Source organism: Ahaetulla prasina, chromosome 2, assembly GCF_028640845.1.
Source record: "Ahaetulla prasina isolate Xishuangbanna chromosome 2, ASM2864084v1, whole genome shotgun sequence".
Lineage (NCBI taxonomy): Eukaryota > Metazoa > Chordata > Lepidosauria > Squamata > Colubridae > Ahaetulla > Ahaetulla prasina.
The window spans coordinates 159,315,821-159,329,413 of NC_080540.1; the positions used below are offsets into that span (position 1 = coordinate 159,315,821).

The following is a 13,593-nucleotide window of genomic DNA, read 5'->3' on the forward strand; positions in this document are numbered from 1 at the left end:
AATTACTGCAAGTTCAAGTCCCACCAGGCCCAAGGTTGACTCAGCCTTCCATCCTTTATAAGGTAGGTAAAATGAGGACCCAGATTGTTGGGGGCAATAAAAGTTGACTTTGTATATAATATACAAATGGATGAAGACTATTGCTTAACACAGTGTAAGCCGCCCTGAGACTTCGGAGAAGGGCGGGATATAAATTCAAATAAAAAAAAAAAAAGATTGCTCAACATTTGGTTTATAATTCCTAATGTAAAAAGGAAATTGGACCAGAATGGCAAGATTACAGAGATCCTTTACCTGTCTTATCTATTGAGTGAGGATCAGACTTTCTCTGGCTACTTTCTCCAAATGAACGAACAATTGGAAGGATGTTTCTCTTCTTTTCATGCTGATGATGGTGCTTTTTCAAGAGGGTTTCCCAGAATTTTTTACGTGTGGATTCATCACAGGACTTCTGGCTATCCAGGATCATTTCTGAAAAAGAAAACCACCTAATTATACAAAGGCAATGCACATTACACTGCAATCAGTGATCCTGAATTAAAATGATATTAATTAGACTGGGTATGGTTGGAATGTTCAGTGGTATAATTTTTCTAACGGGAGGAAAGAAAAACTTTATTTTTTTCCTATTATAGCAGCAATCCTTATAATCCTTTGCACACCTGCTATTAGCTGCATTTTTAAAACTAGTCCATTAACAGGAAAGAGTATTTCACAACACATCAGACTGGACCATTAATACAGAACAAATGAGTGTAATTCATAATTTGTCTTCAAATGAGACAAATATAGGTAGTCCTCTACTACAACCTCAATGGAGCCCCAAATTTCCACTCCATTGACAGTTGTGCCTCATTTTATGACCTTTTTTTGACAGAAGTGTTAAGTGAATTACTGCGTTTGTTAAGTGAATCTGACTTCCCCCATTGACTTTGCTTGTCAGAAACCAGCTTGGAAGATTATATATGGTAATCACATGATCCCAGGATGCTGCAGCTCGGTGGTGGGTTGCCCCGAGTCGGGCGAACTGGTAGTGGTGGTGGCAGGAGGCTCCATCCACCCACCCAGACGCTTCTGCGCATGCTTAGAAGTGTTGCGCACGTGAGCGAACTAAATTGAAACCTATTACTGCTGCAGCTGTCCTAAACATATGCCAGTTGCCAAGTGCCTGAATTTTGATCACATGACCATGGGGATGCTGCAATGGTCGTACGTGTGAAAACTGATCATAAGTCACTTTTTTCAATGCCATTGTAACTTCAAATGGTCACAACCAATGGTTGTAAATTCAAGGACTACCTGTACTATATCTTGGCAGAATCAGATCAGTCTTCATCTAAGCCAAGTCTCAGTCTTCAGAGGAAGACATGGAGGCTCGATTTAGCTATGATACTAGTTAAAGGCACCGGTAAACCTACCCTCCAGAAATCTATCTCATCCAGCTATCTGCAACTTTAGATATTCATTCAGGTATTTTGGACAACAATTTTCATCAGGCCTATCCAGAGATATTAATGGTCAGATAGTTTGAAATATGAAGTCAAAGGCATACATACAGTCACGCTGCCCAAAAATAACAGGAAAAAAACCTCTATTTTCTCCAAAGCTTTTTCCTCTTTAAATTATAATGCTTATTATATTATATAGAATTTATATTATATAGAGCTGAGGTGGCACAGTGGTTAGAGTGCAGTACTGCAGGCTACTTCAGCAGACTGCTAGCTGTAGTTCAGCAGTTCAAATCTCACCAGGCTCAAGGTTGACTCAGCCTTCCATCCTTCCGAGGTGAGTAGAATGAGGACCCAGATTGCTGGGGGGCAGTGGTGGGATTCAACCAGTTTGCACCACTTTGGGAGAACCAGTTGTTAACTTTCTGAACAGTTTGGTAAACTGGTTGCTGGAAGAAATCGTTAGGGCAGGGAACCGGTTGTTAAATTACTTGAATCCCACCACCGGTTGGGGGCAATAGGCTGATTCTGTAAACTGCTTAGAACAGGGGTCTCCAACCTTGGTCCCTTTAAGACTTGTGGACTTCAACTCCCAGAGTTCCTCAGCCAGCTTTGCTTAAAGGGACCAAGGTTGGAGAGGGCTGTCAATCACCATGAAGCGGTATATAAGTCTAAGTGCTAGTGCCATTGCTATTATGAAATGTTTCCTAATTTTTTTTTAATAAATGCCAAAATAAAACAGTTCAGAAAAGTTTTTATATATTACTGGCCACTCCTTAGTTCCCAAACTGGTTTCTAAAAAGTATAATATAAAGACTTTTACACAAGCGCATTTGCAATATCAGTTCATTTCTTGTATCCTTCCAGCTTTATAGTATATTCAAGAACAAGAATGTGTTTCTTCTTTCAAGGATACTGGCATTTATTTCAATGCGAGAAGGATTCCGTCATCAGATAATGCAATCTTATTGACTTTTGATTTAAAAGTTCATGCTTGTTCTTCTCTTAAATTAGATCTCATGCCCTGGGATTGGGTAGACAGTGGCAGCAGCATGCTTGAGTAAAGGATACTAAAAATATGCATTCTATTTCTTTCTGAGGGAAAAAAAAACCTTAACATAGAAAAATGCAATCACCCCAAAGCAACAATCAGAGGAAAAATTTTAACTGCCATATTTAATTCTCAGAATAGCTATCCAGGATGCTCCATTCTATGAGTAATGGTAATAGGAGGGAGGAGATTCATAAAAAGAACCAAATCTGTTCTGGCTTCCACATTTTTTTTTAATCCAACATTTTAAAAATAGTTAAAGAAAAAAAAACAGCAGGCACAATAAACATTCTTTCCCCTACCATTTTATTTTATTTTTATTTGCATTTATATTCCGCCCTTCTCCGAAGACTCAGGGTGGCTTACATTGTGTTAAGCAATAGTCTTCATCCATTTGTATATTATATACAAAGTCAACTTTTATTGCCCCCAACAATCTGGGTCCTCATTTTACCTACCTTATAAAGGATGGAAGGCTGAGTCAACCTTGGGCCTGGTGGGACTTGAACTTGCAGTAATTGCAAGTAGCTGTGTTAATAACAGACTGCATTAGTCTGTAGAGCCACCAGAGCTCTACAGCTTTGTGCTACTTTGGCATCCAATCGTCCCACCCACCCATCCAACCTGCCTTAATGGGGATTAGTATTCTCGTAATGAATCACCGAACTGGGCAAACCAGCTTGATTTTTAAATTAAACAAAACCTTCCCTTAAACTGTGGTCCTGCAGATTGTTGGAAATATAACTCCATTAATTCCTAGTCACCATGTGCAAGGCTCGATAGTCCCAATGTCATATCCCTAAAACATCTGGAGGGCACCAAATTAAGGAAGACTGCTATATTATTCTGCCTTGAAACAGATTTCCAGAATTTGAGTAAATTTCTGTCTAATCCAAGTTTGCATCTGGGCAGATTATATCCGGGAAGGATGTTCTCTATACAAAGAAGAAGAAGGCATCGAGAACAGATTCCTTGACTTTTATTCTCATAAATCGTTAAAAATAGCACCTGCAACGTCTTCCATGCAGTTTACAGATTTATCCAGAAGGATACTCCCATTGATGATACAGCTCCTCAGTTCAAAGAGACTGTGCAGTGAGAGAGTAGCTACGTATGGCTTACTCCATCGTTCTCCTCCATCTTCCACATCTTCCTCAAATTTCAGCCATCTGCAAGTGAGGCAACCAACACAACCCAAATCAAATGCTACAGCAGAAGGTTTCAGGATCAATACGTAATATTTATTTTTCCAGATGGCTTGGAAGGCCCAGCTGTGAAATAGAGAAGCCAAGCAAGCTTTTATGCATTAATATTAGTGAACTGTAATATGGAGTCAGTGGTCATATCCCTCAAAATCTTCCAGGCCCTGTCCCACATCAATGAAGGCAATGCAAAACACGAGTATCATTACTTTTATTTACAAAAGGGTCTACAGGTCCCACGGAAATCACAAAATGAATACAGAAGTACAAGCAGTCCTCGATTTATGACCCCAATTGAGCCCAACATTTCTGCTGCTAAGTGAGACAGTTGTTACGTGAGTTTTGCCATATGTTATGACTTTTCTTGCTACAGTTGTTAAGTGAATCATTGCAGTTGTTAAGTGAACCTGGCTTCCCTATTGACTTTGCTTGTCAGAAAGACACAAAAGGTGATAACGTGGGCCTGTTGTAAATATGAGTCAGTTGCCAAGCGTTTGAATTTTGACCATGGGGGATGCTGCAACGGTCATAAGTGTGAAAAAAGGTCATAAGTCACTTTAATAATAATAATAATAATAACAGAGTTGGAAGGGACATTGGAGGTCTTCTAGTCCAACCCCCTGTTGTAACTTTGAACGGTCACTGAATGAACTGTTGTAAGTCGAGGACTAGCTTTAAAAAAAATGACTTCCTATCTGTCAGTGACAAACAGAAATTCAAAACAAGACATTGTGTGACAAGCCGTGTTTACTTATCTGGTACAAACTATTCCGATTTGGAGTGCCCACGAGTTACCCTATTAGCTAAATGTTCATTCACAGGGACAAAAGCCACATATATACCCCAGGGAGGTAGACATGTTTTAAAAAGAATCATCAGTATAGAACAGGAATTAAACAGACTTGTTTTTTTGAGATGGAAGATTAACTTAGAAATATATTTGATAAATAATCCAACTGAGTTCAGTTTTGGATACTCATATATAGCAGATAGGCAAACCTGATTGCATGGAGAAACACCTGCTGTAGCTTTTCTGATGCTGGAGATACATGCATAGTGAACCCTGCTTGACTACAGTCTACACCAGGGGTCTCCAACCTTGGCAACTTTAAGCCTGGTGGACTTCAACTCCCAGAGTCCCTCAGCCAGCAGAGCTGGCTGAGGAACTCTGGGAGTTGAAGTCCACAAGTCTTAAAGGGACCAAGGTTGGAGACCCCTGACTTAGATCACAGCTCATAGGGTGCCACCAGTGACTGAACATTTAGATATCAGTCAGACAAAGCTGGCTGGGGAATTCTGGGAGCTGAAGTCCTCCAGGCTTAAAGTTGTCAAGGTTGGAGATCTCTGGTCTACACAAATATTCCGTAGACTGATTATACAATGCAATTCCAAAAAGTCATAAAGAAAATTTTCTAGCTCTGTTATTTAAGGTCCTATGTTTTTAAAAAAGCCAGACAATACAGGTAGTTCTCAACTTATTACAGTTCATTTAGTGACCGTTCAAAGTTACAATGGCACTGAAAAATGTGACTTATGACCGTTTTTCACAGTTCCGACCTTTGTAGCATCATGTGATCAAAATCTAGGTGCTTGGCAACCGGTTCGTGTTAATGACCATTGCTGTGTCCCAGGGTCACGTCATCCCCTTTCGCGACCTTCTGACAAGCAAAGTGAATGGGGAAGCCAGAGTCGCTAACTTACCCACCGCACTGATTCACTTAACGACTATGGCAAGAAAGGTCATAAAATGGGGCAAAACTCACTTAACAAATGTCTCATGTAACAACAGAAATTTTGGGCTCAACTGTGCTCATAAGTCAAGGACTACCTGCATTGGGGATCTTTCAGATACAAAACATATTCTTTACCATGATTAAAGAATCTACCTTACTCCCCCAAAGTGTTATCTTTCCCCAAATGTATATATTTTCACGCTGCGACATGTCTCTCTTTGAAGAGTGCTAGAAAAATAATAGCAACCAGGAAAAGTTCTCTCCAGATCCCTTTTTGCATATATTTGAACTACTGAGACAACAGACTATGGAAAAGGAATGGAATGAGTTTTGTTCAACGTTTTGATTCTTTAAGAACTTCAATGAGCCATGGTGGCACAGTAGTTAGAATGTGGTACTGCGGGCTAATTCTGCTGACTGCCAGCTGCCTGTAGTTCAATTCTCATCAGCACAAGGCTGACTGAGCCTTCCATCCTTCCGAGGTGGGTAAAATGAGGACCCAGATTGTTGAGGAAAATATGCTGACTCTGAAAACCGCTTAGAGAGGGCTGTCAAGCACTGTGAAGCAGCATATAAGTCTAAGCGCTATCGCTATTTTTCATGGAATGCTGCCTGACTTAAATTTACCCTGGCAGTAACCTCAATAAATTTTCTTGCTTTGCCCTCAGTCTCAGCATATAAATATGCTAAATTTACAAGAAGGCATTACTGTTTCATTTCAATTCCTATATTTTTAAATAATAACAATAATAAAAATTTCCATTTTTACAACCCTGTAATCCTTTAATTCAGAGTAGAGTTGGGCTGGATGGAGCCCAACTCTATGACTGGATGGAGCTGAGCATTTACTGGCTGGATACCCTTTCTGACGCCACACAGAGTTCGGAGCAGATTTTTTGTTTGTGTATGCATCCTACTGTTGGAGAGAAACATTTGCTGCTACCTAGGACTCAACTCTCAATCTTCTGATTTAAATAATAATAATGACAACATTTAAACATTTGGCTGACTGTGCTACCAATCATAGTAACAGCAGCAGCTATAGAAGTAATAAATAGGCAATGTTGTGTAGTAGCAAGCATTAGTATTCCATCTGCCAGAAGATGGCATCATTTTACAACCAATCAAGCCAATAATAAATGTATTATTGTAAGGTTTTTATCAGCTTCCAAAAGTTATTTTCTATTTACTTACTCATATATTTTGAATTATGTTTGGTAGTGCATTAAATGTACTCCTGAATCAAGTTTGGAACTACTTTAAAACCATTTCTGAACTTTGTTCGAAGTGGTATTTGGCACAGCAGTTATCAGTGCTATAGCCAACAGAAATGCACTACTCCGGAAATTGATTTTAATTGAATCCAAAAACAATGAGGTAAGCTTGAAATGTTTTCCATAGTTGTAAGGTAAGCTACTGAATGCATAGAAGTCTCCTGATTTGACATCAGAGGGGGGTTTCAGCAGGTTCTGACCAGTTCTGGAGAACCGGTAGCAGAAATTTTGAGTAGTTCGGAGAACCGGTAGTAAAAATTCTGATTGGTCCACCCCGATCTATTCTCTGCCTCCAGAGTCCCAGCTGATCAGGAGGAAATGGGGATTTTGCAGTAACCTTCCCCTGGACTGGGGAGGGAATGGAGATTTTACAGTATCCTTCCCCTGCCACGCCCACCAAGCCATGCCACGCCCACCAAACCACACCCACAGAACCGGTAATAAAAAAATTTGAAACCCACCACTGTTTGACATGGTATTATCTCATGCTGACACAAAACCAGTTATACACTTCAAAATAACCCACAAAACTTTGAACAGACTTCCAGATTCAGAGATTTGCACGTAAAATTAGGGAATCAAAAAACAGATTCTGCACAGGAGCAGCTGCTGCTTCTAGACCAGAAATCCTGATCTGACAAATTCTGTCCAAATAAAATTGGAACAGACATACTGAAGACTATTGTACCCGTTCCCTCCATATTTAAAAGGTGATTTGTTTGTCCCTCATTAACAATCAACATACAGGAAAAAATAATAATTCCCTGGTTTTTTTTGCTTTCTTTCTGGATTACAGATTTATTTTTACCTTGCTGTTTCTTTCCACTGTGATTCTTCACCTTTTTTCACAATGATTTCATCCATTTCTGTGAATAAGTCATGGGGGACATGCTCCTCATCTTCTTCCATACCAAGGATAAAGTGAACTCGCTGAGATGGGGTATCTAACAAAGTGGAACACTGTATTAAGAATTCTAATGATAAAGACAATGTTAATGTATTCTTTGTGGATATGGAAACGTCCAGGGACATCAAGGAATCAAGGAAAAAGAATTAGAAAGCATACAGGCAATTCTCAACTTACAACCATTCATTTAGTGACTGTTCAAAATTATAACAGCACGGAAAAAAATTACTTAGGGCCGATCAATCAGAATAGAGCTGGAAGGGACCTTGGAGGTCTTCTAGTCCAACCCCCTGCTCAAGCAGGAGACCGTATACCATTTCAAATAGATGACTGGCCAGTCTCTTCTTAAAAACCTCCAGTGATGAAGCACCTACAACTTTTGAAGGCAAGCTGTTCCACTGGTTGGTTGTCCTCACTTGTTAGGAAGTTTCTCCTTAATTCCAGGTTGCTTCTCTCCTTGATTAGTTTCCATCCGTTGTTTCTTGTCTTGCCTTCTGGCAAGACATTGGAAAATAAGTTGACCCCCTCTTCTTTGTGGCAGCCCCTCAAATATTGGAATACTGCTACCATGTCACCTCTAGTCCTTCTTTTCTCTAGACTGGCTATACCCAATTCCTGCAGCCGTTCTTCAGATTGCACACTTATGACTGTTGTAGCATCCCCACAGTCATGTGATCAAGATTTGGGCACTTGCCAACTGGCATGTATTTATGATGTGTCCCAAGGTCATGTGATCACCATTTGTAACCTTCCCAGCTGGCTTGACAAGCCAAGTCAGTGGGGGAAGCCAGATTTACTTTATAGCTGTATGATTCATTTAACAATTGCTATTATTCACTTAATATAACTGTGGCAAAAAAGGTCATAAAATGGAGCACAACTCAATAACTGCCTTGCTTAGCAACAGTAATGTTGGGCTCCATTTTGATCATAAGCTGAGCACTATCTGTATACAGAGAGATATCTAACAGATAAAAGGGGTAAATTACAGAAAAGATCTTGTAAAGCCATCAGTTCTCAAAAATATCAGTCAAAGATGTGGTTCTTTTAGCTCGTTGTTTCTGATGTTGTATTCTTTGGTGAATGAAAATCATTAATAATTTTGCTATTAGTGGAGAAGTAAATAGAATCTGCAGAATCAGAAGCTCAAAAAAAACCCACCAAGTTACACAAAAGTAAAGTCACCATTAAATAAAACTTAACTTCATGGACCCACCCATATAGATTTTTTGGTAACTATATAGCAGCAGATTAATATTTCCTTCTTCTGGGATTTATTTATAATTCCCTGTGTAGTTTACATCCTTCTGTTTCCTGGAGGTTTCTAATCAAACAAATTCTACTTAGTTCTGAGCCTAGAAAAGATCAGTCAATAATTAACCTATGAGCAAAGATACCCACATCTTGCACTTTAGATTATATTGCAATTTTGTTTTTACTAAGTAAATTTCTTAGCAAGTATCTTTCATTTGTGATGTGCCACTCTAATCTTTCAGTTACCTTTTAGATTCCTTATTCTAGCAACATATTATCTGAATGCCTTAGCTGCATTCAGTCAGTTGTCTGACTGATATCTAAATGTTCAGTCACTGGTGGCACCCTATGAGCTGTGATCTAAGTCAGGGGTCTCCAACCTTGATCCCTTTAAGACTTGTGGACTTCAACTCCCAGGGTTCCTCAGTCAGCTTTGCTGGGAATTGAAGTCCACAAGTCTTAAAGGGACCAAGGTTGGAGACCCCTGATCTAAGTAACAAGTGGAGAGTCTCTTCCAGGCTAAGCATCGTATGTAATGTATTTTTACTGGACTGCCTTAAGGATGCAAAGTGTATGGGATTACATCACACATGAATACAGGTGGGATTTCCCATTTTCTTGTTTTTGTAGTGAGTTTTATAACTTTAAAAAAAAATACTTAGAATGCTATCTATTTTAGGGTTTACACCAGCAGTGGGATCCACTTACCTTCCCTACTGGTTTGCAAATGTGAGCGTGTGCATGGTCCCACTGGCTGGCCCCGCCCCTCGCCCTCCCAGTCACTCCTTGCCTGGCCTGAGAATGTAAGGGCAACGGTGGGGGATGGAGACTCGCTCCGTATTCCAGAGCAGGAGCTGAAGCACCCCTGTACTTGCCATACCTTGCAGGTGCTTCTTCTGGTCCTTGTTGATGCTGCGGTCACCTTGGTTGCTCAGGGAGACCTGTAACTTGCTCTCTGCCCCGAGACACTGGCCCAGCTCGGTTGCATCTGATGCTCTGCGTTGTAATGTGCTCCAAGAGGAGGAAGGGACGCAACGTCTCCCCCGTCGTGAAGCACACAAAATTTAACTATTCTGAGCAAGATGCTTTGAGAGCAGCGGGCAGGCTATGGAGGTGGCAACAGCAGCAACACAGCCACAGCCAGGCCGAGCCACTATCTTGGGGTGGAGAGCAAGTCGCGCATCTCCCTGAGCGACCATGGTGTGCACAGCACCAACAAAGACCGGAAGAAGCGCCTGCAAGATATGGCAAGTACAGGGGTGCCATTACCTTCTCAGGCCAGGTGAGGAGTGACTGGGAGGGGAAGGCGAGGGGCGGGGCCGGGCCAGTGGTGGGTTCAGCCGACCGGAGCCACAGCAGGGGGACGAAAGAGCTTCATTTATTTGGGAACGTGAAATGACTCTTGATTTAAATACGTACCCAAAGCACCCAAAGAAGAAGAAAGAATGACATCAACAAAACAAAACAAAAAACCCCACCAACCCTCGCCTGTTTTTGGAAATGGGAGGGAGGGAGGGAAGGAGAGAGAGAGAGAGAGAGCTGTTTCCCTCAGAAAACACCAGGAGCCACAAAACCTGGGTAGGCGTGACTGGGGGGTGGTGTCATGTGACTGGGTGGGAGTGAGTGACGTCGAGTTGGCCACACCCATCCAGGTTTTGTGGCTCCCGGTGATTTTTTTTCTGTGGGAAGCGGGTCCAAATGGCTGTTTGAATGTTTAAGGTTGCAGACCCCTGCAATAGACACAACACTGATGGGGGAGGGGAGCATAACAATACTTTCCAATTTACCTATAAGGCTAGCATGCAAACACATCCTTTGCTACCAGGAAGGCAGGATTATATAAAATTCAGCTGCAATGGGCAATTTTTAGTTGAATGTTAAGTGTGCTGCTCTAAGAGCAGTTCCATAATGGAATTGATTGGCTGGAGGTTCAGGCTTCACCATTAGGATAGGTCTTCAAGCAGAGGGTGAGCTGCCACCAATTTTAGTTCTGAATCAGACATTGGATTAGAATAATGGCCTGCAAATGCTTTTGTGGTAGGGCCTAGGGTAATCCTGCCATTTCAGAGACAATAGGTCCATCTGTCCATCTCCAAATCTTTCGAAGATTAAGGATTTGCTTTAGCACTTGGAGTTACTAAAAGTTCTCAGCCATATTCTGCATCCTAAAGAACTATACACAGCAACAGTATGGCAAATAGGAGACTATGGCTCACTCTCCCGCTGTGTTCTATTATCAGCACACACTTACCGTAAGTTTCATGCTCCTCCAATATACTTTCCTTTATCCGATCTCGTTTCCTGTGTTTGGGGCCGTGGGGTCTATGATGTCTGTGGCCTTGTTTAACCAACGGCATCCGTACCCCAACATATAACGTCCTGTGCCCTGGAACAAAAGCAGATTGTCAGGTATTTATGGCTTTGACTTTGTTGAAATTACACCAGCAAACCATCAGAAATACAGAAAGTCATCTTCCTCGTTAAAGCCACACTTGGCCATTATGTTGATGTAGACCTTGGAACATCAGTCCAATATATACAGGTAGTCCTTGACTTACAACCACAATTGAGTCCAAAATTTCTGTTGCTAAGCAAGACACTTTATAAGTGAATTTTGTCCCATTTTATGGCTTTTCTTGCCATAGAATGACTGTCATTAAGTGTTGTGCCTTATGATTCTTGACGAATCTATCTTCTGTTTTTATGTACACTGAGAGCATATGCACCAAAGACAAATTCCTTGTGTGTCCAATCACACTTGGCCAATAAAGAATTCTGTCTGTCTGTCTGTCTATCTATCTAGTTGTTATAGGCGTTAAGTCTTAAGTTAGTAACCTGGTTGTTAAGTGAATTTGGCTTCCCCATTGCGTTTGCTTGGCAGAAGGTCGCAAAAGTGATCACATGACCCCAGGACACCGCAACCGTCATAAATATGAATCAGTTGCCGAGCATCTGAATTTTGATCACGTGATCATGGGGATGCTGCAATGTTCATAAGTGTGACTTTTTCCAATGCCATTGTAACTTTGAACGATCCTACTAAATGAACTGTTGTTATTTGAGGACTACTTATATACGTAAATTGTATATAGGTATTCCTCATTTAGCAACCACATTTGGAATTGGTAACTGAGCTGTTAAGCAAAGCAGTTGCTAAGTGAAGCAAATGTGTTTATGATCTTGCTTTTTTTAATCTTGCTTTCCTTTGCTCTACAGATATGGGAGTCCTTGGGAGCTGCCCAGAGTTGGTTAGAAGATGGGAAGCTATAGAAATGCTTTAAATAAATAAAATAAAATAAATGCAAGGATTGGCTGTAAAAAAATTACCACTGTCATAACTGCAACAAAGCATTCATCAAACAAGGACTATCTATATTTTAAGCTGTCATTACATTCTAGGCAAACTACACCAGTTTTTGTACATACTAATTCATTAGAGTTGTTACAACACAACAACTGTTCATAATTTCTGGTCCTTCTTAAGTAGCTAATGAAATTCCTATCCATGATTTTCTTAAAGCTAAATATATCATCTAAATCAGTGGTGGAATTTAATTTTTTTTACTACCAGTTCTGTGGGCGTGGCTTGGTGAGAGTGGTGTGGCTTCGTGGGCGTCGCTTGGTGGGCATGGCAGGGGAAGGATACTGCAAAATCCCCATTCCCTCCCCATTCCTGGGGGAAGGATATTGCAAAATCTTCATTCCTACCCCACTCTGGGGCCAGACAGAGGTGGTATTTGCCGGTTCTCCAAACTACTCAAAATTTCTGCTACCATTCAGAGGTAGGTTTCAGCAGGTTCTGACCAGTTCTGGAGAACTGGTTGCAGAAATTTTTGAGTATTTTGGAAAACTGGTAAATACTGCCTCTGACTGGCCCCGCCCCCATCTATTCTCTGCCTCCCAAGTCCTGATCGGGAGGAAATGGGGATTTTTTAGTAACCTTCCCCTGGAGTGGGGAGGGAATGGAGATTTTACAGTATCCTTCCCCAGCCACACCCACTAAGCCATGCCATGCCACGCCCACCAAGCCACACCCACAGAACCAGTAGTAAAGAAGTTTGAATCCCACTACTCCAGAACCTGTCAGAACCTGCTGAATAGCATCCCTGATCTAAATATGCGGTGTAGGATGCTTCCATCCAGAATGAACTGAGGAACTAAGCCATTAAGAGAACATCATTAAAACTTCTAATTTGGGGCGGGGGTGGGTGGGAATTGCATCCTGCAGTCAGAAGCAGCCTTGTCTCAAAATGAACAACAATGAAGTTTGCTAATTACATTAAGAGAACATGTATGAATTTATTTATTTTTTTACTTGCTTGCTTTCCTTCAAAGAAAACCCCAACGTAATTTATACTTAAAAATTACAATCGAAAAGAATTTTTAAAGGATAAAAATATGTGTTAAAACTGTAAAATTAGTACTAAGGCAATTAAAATCCGCAGTAACATCATCTTGTTCCTAAAAGTAAGTAAAAATGACTTTGCCAGAGGCAGAAAAGGCAATAAAAATGGTGAAGACTGAAAACACAGGTCCTCAGCCAGTTGTTACAGCTCAGCATGAGAGAGTGCACCCAGAGTACAAGCTTTTTATAGATATCCTTAGGGGAAAGAGTAGGAACATACAAAAAGAAGTGTAAAAAGAAGATATTGCTGTCCCAAATTATGAAGGGCTATATAGATTAAAACCAGAACCTATAATTGGGACTGGAATTGATCTGCAAG

The 13,593-nt window shown here is 40.8% G+C and overlaps 1 protein-coding gene across 1 annotated transcript in view; it reads right to left on the reverse strand.

The window, feature by feature from the left end:
* The window catches only part of SLC4A8 (solute carrier family 4 member 8), a 65,335-nt gene extending 54,094 nt beyond the window's left edge, over positions 1–11,241 (reverse strand). Inside the window, exons 1-4 of the mRNA XM_058167937.1 lie at positions 11,121–11,241; positions 7,517–7,652; positions 3,508–3,668; positions 295–471 (exon numbers count right to left, since the gene is read on the reverse strand). Coding sequence (XP_058023920.1) covers positions 295–471; positions 3,508–3,668; positions 7,517–7,652; positions 11,121–11,226 — 580 coding nt within the window. The 5' untranslated portion in view covers positions 11,227–11,241. The remainder of the gene's footprint in view (positions 1–294; positions 472–3,507; positions 3,669–7,516; positions 7,653–11,120) is intronic.
* Between the last annotated feature and the right edge of the window lie 2,352 nt (positions 11,242–13,593).